The following is a 10,798-nucleotide window of genomic DNA, read 5'->3' as shown; positions in this document are numbered from 1 at the left end:
ATCACAATTCTTATTATGTAATAACATCATTTTGCCAACAGCAGACAGTCACGTCTGTCCAACGCATAATACCTAGCAGATTTCTACAAGCTCATAATAATGCAGAAGATTTATCAGACGCCCAAAGATGTATGCACAAAATAGGGACATAAAAATACTCACATACGTAAACACATTCCACACAAACAGGAAAACTACTGCGAACTTGAGATAAAATGTCGTGAAGACGATACGATAAACAACCTTTCCCTACCCATCCGTCTACCAATCAAGGGTCCCAGAGGGCCTGCCGGACCTCCCGGACCTCGAGGAGAGAGGGGACCTGCTGGGGCGTCCATTATCAGTCCTGGTTCTAGTGGCTTGTCGCACCAGGCATCTGCAGGTTATCAGGCTGACGTTTGTTTGCAATATTTCGGTCGTTTTAATACTAATTCTGCTTATGACGTGTGTAACTCAACTTGGATGTAACAGTTCTCCTCTCTGTTTTCATACTTGCTCTCCTAACACGTATTTCGATTAGGAAATGTAATTTTTGTGAAAAGATTGTTAGTATTAGTCGAACGATTGTTTGATTACGTTGCAAGAATTTCATATACAAATTTTAAAATAATAATTAAAAACTGTTGATAAGCTTTTGTTGTTTACTGAAAGGTTAAAACATGTAAAAAAATTTTACAACAATTTCTGCTCTCGCCTTCAATAACTTTGCTCCTCAAATTGTTAATCATCGAAAATGATATAATCTAAAATGATGATGAATGATAACAACGTATAATAATGTCATAAGATGACTGTGATGATGGCGATGATAAAGATGATGATGTTTATGATAATGATGATAAAGATGGTGAAAATGATGGTGAGGATGATGGTGATGGCGAAGAAAAAAAAAATGATGTTGAGATGATGAAGAAGATGACGTTGAAGACGACGATCATGATGACGATCACGATGATGATGGTAATGAAGACGACGATGATGATGATAAGTATGATTGGAAGGTAACAACCGAGATAACGATGATGAGTATCGTGAAAAAATGCAGAAAAGTGTAACCAAGCAGCTGATGATGACGATAACGATGATGATAACAATGATGATAACGATGATGATAACGATGATGGTGATGATGATGACGATGACTATGCTGATAATGATATATATTCTCTTCAAATATAATTTTTTATTCGGCAAAGTATATTATTTTTTCACGAGTTTTTATTAACGTAATAATCACTTAGTCGACGCCAAGTTCTGTTGTAAATAATTACGGAAAGAAATTATTGCATACTAATAATATCTCTATCCTTATTATTATTATTCAGCAGCAGTAATAGTAGTAGTAGTAGTAGTAGTAGTAGTAGTAGTAATAAAAGTAGTAGTAGTAGGGGTTGTAGCAGTAGTAGTAGAAGTAGTAGTAGCAAGGTAGTAGTAGTAGTAGTAGTAGTAGTGGTGGTGGTGGTAGTAGTAGTAACAAGTAAATAGCAGTATTAGTAAAAAGTCTTTTGATGTTTTAAGCTGCGTCAATAAAATATTTAAAATGTACTTATTAATGATCCATCCTTTCATTTTTTCCAACAAAAGATTATCGAATTTTATGTTTGCACTTGGGTGGGTCTAAAATAAATGGATTAATTTTTAATGCATAAAATTGTATACATACATTGCATACACAACACACTTGCACACATAGAAAAATATCCTGTGTGTTTATATGTATACACGCTGTGTGTGTATGTGTGCATGTGTGTATGTGTATATGTTAATGTGTATGTATGTGAAAACATATAAGTGTATATATTGTATACGTGTGTGAACATGTATGACTGTTCGTTTGTATGTGTATTTGTGTCTGTCTCAATGTGTACATGTACGTGTTTGTTTTTTTAACATCTTTTTAATGAAATTCTTCATCATTAATTCATCTGTTTGACAGCAATTAGCGAGTTTGATTGAAATCCTGAGAGTGTACGCATTGCTTTTTTCTGTTATTTTCAGTGCTTCTTGTTGTCAACTGCATATTTAAGTAAGTTATAATAATATAAGTAACAATAAAAAGAAAAAAAAATAAAACAACAATAATAATATTTATAATAATAATTATATCTGTTGTATAGTTGTGTCTATTGTTCTCATTAAATAGACTTTGTTATAATCATCAAAAACAGCACAACGAACCATACAACGACTATATAGACATCGACCACAACAACAAAAACAACAACAACTTAATAACCATCTCTACATTTATTATCATTATAAATCATCATCAACTTCATTATTATCATCATCGTCCTCATCGTCTATGATAAAAATGATATTTTGTCATCATCGCTATCGTTATTATTATTATTGTTGTTATTATTATTATTATTACTGTTATTGTTATTATTATTATCGTAATCATCTGACGTGCTCACGTTAACAATTAAACAACAACAGCAGAAAATCCAACGAGTTTTACATGTTACACGCGGTGATTGTAATCCCTTTATCCATCCATCTTTCCGTCTATCTATTCATTCATTTATCCACTTATTTATCTATCCATCGATTCACTCACTCAATCACTCATTCTTCCATATATCTATCCATTCATTCAGCCATCCATTCACCCTACTTGCAAGATAAACTAGATTATTAAAAATATGTGAAGAGAGATGACGACGACGACGATGACGATACAGAACTATAAAAATGCTGATAAAAAACAAAATGAAGTACGAAAAATAGGGTAACATTGTGAAAAAGTTGGAGAGAGACAAATGAGAAAATGATTAAAGGCGAAAAAAAAATCAGTGAGAGGTGATAGAAAGAATTGAGTTTAAAAATATTCTAATGAATTATTTTCAAATTTGTATAATCGTGCGTGTTACGTGTGTGTGTGTGTGTGTGTGTGTGCGTGTGTGTGTGTGAATGTAAGTGTGTGAATGTGTGTGTGCGTGAGTAAGTGAGCGTGAGTTTCTGTGTGTATGAGTTTCTGTGTGTGTGGGTATGTGTTTGTGCGATTGACTTTCCGTGCATTACACGCAAGACCGGCTGTGATGATCATGTTAACAATGCATTCCAACATAAATATCAATCTACATCTACAGGCTGTATATTATGTCTGTTCTGTGTAAGTGATGTGTCTTGTGCTGTTGTATGCGTGAGTGTGTGTGTGCGCGCGCGTATGGATATGTGCATCCTGTGTGTGTGTGTGTGTGTGTGTGTGTGTGTGTGTGTGTGTGTGTGTGTGTGTGTGTGTGTGTGTGTGTGTGTGTGTGTGTGTGTGAGTTTTTTTGTGACTGTGTTTTTATATGTTCATGCCTATTTGTTTTTTGTTGTCTGTCGGTGTCTTTGTATGTTATTTTAAATTTTTGTATCCTGTATTGCAGAGGTGGGCAAACTACAAACATTTTATGCACAAAACAAAAACAATCACTAAACATGACTAAACATGAAAAGGAGAGGATGCAGAGTTACCTACCTATTTTCAACTATTTTCTAAGCTTTAATTAAATTCCAGTCATGGATTGCCTATGTTCAATTAACTCAGATCTCACCTACCTACGTTCAACTAACTCAATCCCTAGCTTACCTATTGCTTGTTAACACAGCTCATTCTACACTTTATATTTGAAATTTTATATTACCATGTGCTTGCCTGTGTATGTGTGTGTCAGTATTTTTGTGATTATGTTTGTTTTTGTATGGTTTTTATGCGTGCATGATTGTAAGTCTATGTGTGTATCAATAAATGTTATTAAGCGTGTGTTCTGTTCAAATATTTTTGTATCTATGTGTGGTCATATTTATTTGTTTGCGTGTGTGTGTGTGTTTGTTGCTTGTATGCATGCACACCGACAGTTGTCCATTTCACTTTTGAAAGCATTCAACAATGGGTGGTATGATAGGTAAGTGGATGAAATGAAATATGCTCACATGTTCGCGTGTTTGTGTTTGTTCACATGTTTGTGTTTGTTTGTACATGTTCATGTATTTGTACTTTTTGTCTTTATGCATATGTAGATATATATGTTTATATATGTTTATATGTTTCTACATCGGTTTTCATATTCTTTTCTCCTTGTTTTTGTTTAGACTCTTTTGTTTGACTGATTGTTTGCTGGTATGTTTAAACGCTTACTTACATCTTGATATATTCTTGATATATGTCGCATGCTTGTTTGTTTGTCATATGTTTGTATGTTTGCATGTTTGTATGTTCATGCATGCATGTCTTTTGACAGTGTTTCTGAGCTCATCCTTCTTGATATGTCATTTTCTGAATGGGTATTAAACTACGTTATTTCATCATGTAATTCATTCTCACCATCCCCATTGCTGGCATCATATTTTGTCGTAATTTGCCGTTATGATATTAAAATTTTATTTTAAATTTTGTTATCTACGCACTTTCATGTAATTATTTATGTAAGTTTAGTGGTGTTTTTTCGAAATATTTCCTTTGTTCTAGTGCATTTTACGTTATGGATTTTTAAATGCACATAAACACCATGCACATATGACACGCACGCACACACCACACACACTATACACACAACACATACACGTACACATCACGTACAGACAATACACCCATACACACAATAAACACAACATACACACACACAAAGCACACACGTGTAACACACATCACCTACACACAATACACTCAACACACACATCACGCACACACGACACACAAACATTAATAATACAAACATCCACAGCAAAGCATAATTCAATATTTATTTGTTTCTCCTTTCAAACAAGAAATTACTTAAACAATGTAAATGATAATAATGTGCGTGTTTGTACATGTGTGTTTGTGTGTATATGTGTGTGTGTGTGTGTGTGTGTATGTGTACGTGTAGGCATAAATAAATTCGTGTGTGGAAAAGTGTATGTGTATATATCAATGAAAATGTAAATACATGAATTCATGAAAAGATGTATGTGTGTGTGTGGTGTGTGTATCTGTGTATCTGTGTGTGTGTGTCTGTGTGTATATGCTTTTGGGAGTGTTTTTAAGTTATTGATAAATGGATGTAGTAAATGTCTCTTCTTTGGCCATGTTATTTCCATCGTCTGCCTACAACTCAATCTGCAACTACATTCCTCGTCAACTTTGTTGTTGTTGCTGTTATTACAGTTTTTAGATTTTCGTTTATTGTTGTTAATATTGTAATAATAAAAACTCTTTCATTGATCTCAAAACTTTAAAAGCAAATGAATAAAATAGATGAAATAAAATAATATGGCGTTAATGAAATTAATAATAATAGCAACAATAATAATTATAATAGTATAAATATTATTATTGTTGTTGTTGTTGTTATTACTATTATATTTATCGAATGCCTTTATTACAAATTTTTTAATGATTTCCAAATATTTTTGTCGCATCACGCTCCTAATTTTTATCCCACCACCTTCTATCTATCCAAATATTCATCTATCCTTTCATTCATTTAATTTATTCATCTATTCATTCATCCAATCATTTATTTATGCGTTTATTCAATTATTCAATCATTCATCCAATCACCTCTTCAACCATCTTTTAATTCATCCAGCTAATTATCTATTTATTCATCGAACGTTGTATCTAGATAATCATCTTCCTACCCACTCTTAAACTTATCCACTATTAGCCAATCCATCCATTCATCCATACATACATTCATCCATCTATTCATCCACTATCTATCCATCTATCTATCCCCATCCAGCCAGCCTGTTGAAACGGAAAGTGGCATTCTGCGTTGGTTTGGTACCAAATATGGGACCAGTTGTCGAGCGGACGACAATCAAGTTCGACAAAATCGTAACGAATTTCGGATCGGCTTACGATTCGAATACCGGTATCGTCACTGCGCCAGTCAGAGGAGTCTACCATTTCACCGTTATCATTAGCGCCCAGAGCCAGCAAAAGGTTAGCATTGGAAGATGTTGAGTATATATATATATATATATATATATATATATATATATATATATATATATAACTCGAATATGAACGTAGAATATAACATAAGATAACATTGAAATGATGATCGTAGATTAAAATCCATGTGTTCATATCTAATATGTGATAATAATTTAAATGTCCAAAAAACAACAATAATAATATGAAATAGTATTAAAAAAATAAAAAAAATAATTAAATACAATAATAATAACAACAACAATAAAATCAAACTACAATACCATATGGATAATAAAATAATCGAATACATATAGATGCAATATGTATCTGTCTATCAACCCAACGTGTAGTCCTCATCGCCGGTGCCTATATAAAATTGTGAATTATCGAATTGAAACATAAAATAGATTAACTTTTTGAAACTTCAACATATAACTCACCTAAACCAAAACCATACGCCCATGTATGAGTATATAATTATAATGTGTGTTGCGTGTGTGGGTGTATGTATGTGTGTGTGTGTGTATGTGCGTGTCTGCGTGTTTGTGTACGGCTGACATTTTTATAACGCAACATTTTTAAACACCATACACATAGTACATTTGTTTCCATCATATCACCTCTCTTTTTTTTACAGTTTTAACTTCCCACATTTCTTTTGTTCTGTAAACTTTTGCATTTGTTTTTAAATTTATTTTTATTTATTTTATTTTTCTCTTTGATTGGATAATTTTTTCTTTGTTCTCTTTCTCTGCTACGTTCATTATATTTCATTCCTTCTTTTTTGTATCTTTACATTTCTATTATTATTTCTCTTCTCTTCATTTTTTCTCTTATTCTCTTTCTTTCCCTCTTACTCTTTTTCTCCTTTTTTCACGCATCTTTCCTTCCTATCTTTCTTTTTCTATCTTTTTCTCTTTCTCTCTCTTTCTTGTGTGATTCATGTTTTTCATTTTTCAGCCTTTTTAAATTTTATATCTTTTCTTACTCGCTTGTTTTTCTTTTTCATTTTCAATCCTTTTTTAATTTCTCTCTTTCTCTCTCCTTCTCTCCCTCTTTCTGCGCCCTTCTTTTTTTCTTTCTGCCTTTCCCTCTCTTTCTCTCTCTTTTTCTCTCTCACTTTACACGGCAGTCAGTCACTTGCGAAGAAGCGGGTTTATCTACTCGTAATGCTCAAATAATTCGTCTTGCCTGTCTTTCATTTGTCGGCAATAATGTTTTATACGGACATAAAATTCTTTGTCTGTGTGTGAGGTGTGTGATTGTGTGTGCGTGTGTGTGTGCGCGTGTGAGTGAGTAAGTGAAAGAAAAAATGAATACAGATGGAAAATTTAGAAAAAATAAAAGGGTTAATTGTTTCGAATGAGGGTGATTGATGACGACGACGATGATAATGATGATGATGATGATGATGGCGATGATGATAATAATGATAACTGTGGGAGTTATGATAACGATGATGTTGAATGGGAGTGGATTGATGCTGATGACGATTGCAGTAAGTGGCGATGATGATGATGATGGTGGCTGATGATGATGATGATATTTGATTTTTTATTATTATCTGTACATTATGCTAATATATATTTATGTCAAAATTTTTGTATGTAGACTTTGTTGTTTGTGAGGAATTTATGTTTTTTAAACTGATGAAACTCTCGACAATGTTTTGATTTTTGAGTTTAATATTGTCGCTATCATCTTCATCATCATCGTCATCATCAATTATAATGATAATAATATAATAATAATATCATTATTAATTATTATTCTATTATATTTACCATTTATCTACTCATCGGAACATCTATTCATTCATCTATCCATCAACCATCCATCTATCCATTCATCCATCTATCCATTCATCCATCCATCCATCCAACCACTTACATTTCATACTGTGCGGCACTTTGTTTATTTATTCCCATTATTCTCCCGTTAATTTGTTCAATCATTCATTTGTCATTCGTTTATATTCCTTCTATCACTCATGCGCTCATTCATTCAATTCAATCAAAAAATCAGTAAATTACTTGTTTGTGGGAATAATATTCGCCGACTGTGAACTCTGTTACTGGTTCCTTCATTCCTTCATTCATTTGTTTCATCATTATTTCGCACTCCATTCTTAAAACCTTGACATGTTCGTTTATGTTTGTTCGTTCACTCGTTTGTTTTTCCACGAGGTTGTTGTTCGTTCGTTCATTTGTTTGCTCTTTTTTTGCTTGTTCTTCCGTCGATTGTTCATTTGTTCGTTCGTCTGGTTTCTCCAAGCGCCAATTATATCTCTACTTCATAGGGGTTGGTATTTGAATGTAGTTGTTCATCAAACTATATTGTCCTTTTAGCTGTACAACAGTCCTTCTCCATTCCTGTGTTTGAAACTGTTCATTCGAGTGTGTGGAGTCGTCAACTTTGTATGCACTCATTATTTGCTGGCTAATTTAGTCATTTAGTCATTCATATATTTGTTTAATTATCCAGTTTGTTAATAGATTCATTTCTTATTCACTTTCTTCTTTTTCAATCATAATTTCATTTAACAACTAATTCATTCATTCATTCAGTCATTCATTTATACATTTATTTATTCGTTCGTCCGTTTGTTCGTTTGTTCGTATATTTGTTCGTACGTTCGCTCGTTTGTTCGTCCATTTGTTCGTTCATCACGTAATTTATATAATTTCTTCCATAGCTTCAATCAATCAATGACAAACCCCTCAACAGAACTGTCAACGTTATTTCAACCGTCATTTAATTATTACAGATCGTGTTAAATAAACCATTCATCATCTTATTCATTTCTTTCCTTCATTCATTCACTCATTTTTATTCATTCATTTATCGTTCTATCTCTTCTTTCATTCTTCCTTTTCATTTCTTCAATTTCTTAATTTTTCATTCATTCGTCAAAATTGTTTCCTCGTCAACCTCTCCTACATTCGGTCCATTGGTTAATTATTTGTAATGTATTCAGCGGCGATCTAGGAGGGGGCTGAAGGGGGTCATAATCCTCCCCCAGTTGGGTCATAATCCTCCCCAGTTGGATTATAATCCTCCCCCAGTTGGGTCATGGTCCTCTTCCTGTTGGTTCATGGTCTCCTCCCGTTGTGAGCAATATTGTAGTGGTTAAAGTTTTAAGTAGAAATTCGACCATAAATAAATTGATGTAATAAGCCAAAAAAGGTCGCCAGCCAAACATATTTAGATGATTTATATAACTGTTAATTATCCAATTATTAATTATTTAATTGATAGATTAACTGATTAATTAATTGATTCATTCATTCCTTCGTTCATATTTACTTAATTCGTTCGTTTGTTTTTCTTTCTATTTCACGTCCGTCCATTGGCGTCACTAGGGTTGGTGTCACCCGGTGCGGTAACTCATGGTGTCACCCCTCTCATGACACCCCATAGACATACAGCATTCTTAGCAAAATTTATAAACACGAACAAGTTAAATGTGCTCGGCCGCGGCGCTTAATAATTCGGACGTCGAATTTGAATGGTATAAATGTCGAATACAAAAATGATTTGAACTAAAAAAATTTTATTCATAATACATTTCTGGGCGCTGGGCGGGTTAAGCTGAATTAATGATAAGAATAATTTCATGGAGGGACATAAAAACATATACAGTGATATTTTGGTGTCACCCCCTGTGAGTATGTCACCCGGTGCGGTCCGCACCCCCCGCACCCCCCTAGTGACGCCACTGCGTCCGTCCATTTGTTTGTCTGTTCATTGATTCATTCATTAATCCATTCTTTCACTTATTTATTTTATGTTTATTTATCCATCCATCCATCTATCCATCCATCCATCCATCCATCCATCCATCCATCCATCCATCCATCCATCCATCCATCCATCCATCCATCCATCCAGTCCTTCATTAGTCTATCTATCGACGCTGTTGATGTTATAGTTGTTGGGTTTCTTGACGTATGATGACGTCAGAAGATGATGGATTGATGGTGGTGAAAGTTCAATTTCAACAGCATAATCACAGTCATCCCTTTCTTCATCATCATCGTCGTTATCATTATTATCATCATAAAAGTAATTAACATCGACGACATCATTACCATCTACTTCATCATCATCATCTTCTTCTTCATCTTCTTTATCGTCGTCGTCATCTTCCCCACCATCATCATCAGCACTGCTGATTATCATTTTAACACAACCGCAAAAAAACGTGTTTACGTTTTTTTATATTTATTTGAAAATCATTTGTTCATTCATTCATTCATTCATTCGTTCGTTCGTTCGTTCATTCATTTATTCATTTATTCACTCATTCATTCATCCATCTATCCACCCACTCATTATTTGTTTTTTCGATTATTTGTTTTTCATTCGCTCACTCACTCATTCATTCATCATTCAACCCACTGTTTGTTTCTTCACTTGTTCTCCTCCATCTGACGTGTAATTATTTGGTGTTTTATTTTTTTTATTTTTTTTATTTTTTCAACACTTGCTCAATCATCATTTTTAATCATCATTTCCAGTTTTACTTTATCTCCTTATCACCATCATCACAATTGCTGTATACAATATCATCCTCACCACCACCACATCATCACATCACCATCATATCACCACCACCCCATCACATCACCATCACACCACCACATCACCCCATCACATTACCACATCCTCACCACCACATAGCCATACACCACACCCACGCAGGCGGCTGTAGCGATCCTCCACAACAACGATCTGGTGGCCACGGTGTGGTCTGAGAGCAAGCCCTTCTGGTCGACTTCCAACAGCGTCATCATACTCGAACTCAAGAAGGGCGATAAGGTGGGAAAGTTATTCATCTATTATCACCGTCGCCATCATCGTCCTAGTCGTCGTCACATCATT

The 10,798-nt window shown here is 33.9% G+C and overlaps 2 protein-coding genes across 2 annotated transcripts in view; both read left to right on the top strand.

The window, feature by feature from the left end:
- Positions 1–1,956, top strand: part of HELRODRAFT_188026 (hypothetical protein) — a gene marked incomplete at its 3' end in the record, with an annotated part of 7,048 nt that extends 5,092 nt beyond the window's left edge. Inside the window, exons 3-4 of the mRNA XM_009011356.1 lie at positions 190–382; positions 1,937–1,956. Of these exons, the coding sequence (XP_009009604.1) occupies positions 190–382; positions 1,937–1,956 (213 nt within the window). The remainder of the gene's footprint in view (positions 1–189; positions 383–1,936) is intronic.
- Positions 1,957–5,767: 3,811 nt separating this feature from the next.
- On the top strand, positions 5,768–9,047 carry HELRODRAFT_159471 (hypothetical protein; the record flags this gene model as incomplete). Its single annotated transcript, XM_009011355.1, has 2 exons — positions 5,768–5,920; positions 8,892–9,047. The coding sequence occupies 2 exons, from the start codon at positions 5,768–5,770 to the stop codon at positions 9,045–9,047; spliced, it is 309 nt and encodes a 102-aa protein (XP_009009603.1).
- Positions 9,048–10,798: the final 1,751 nt, after the last annotated feature.

This window comes from Helobdella robusta (assembly GCF_000326865.2).
Source record: "Helobdella robusta unplaced genomic scaffold HELROscaffold_1, whole genome shotgun sequence".
In the NCBI taxonomy this organism is placed as follows: Eukaryota; Metazoa; Annelida; class Clitellata; order Rhynchobdellida; family Glossiphoniidae; genus Helobdella; species Helobdella robusta.
The sequence above is the reverse complement of the archived record's forward strand: the minus strand, read 5'-3'. Positions and strand labels throughout refer to the sequence as shown.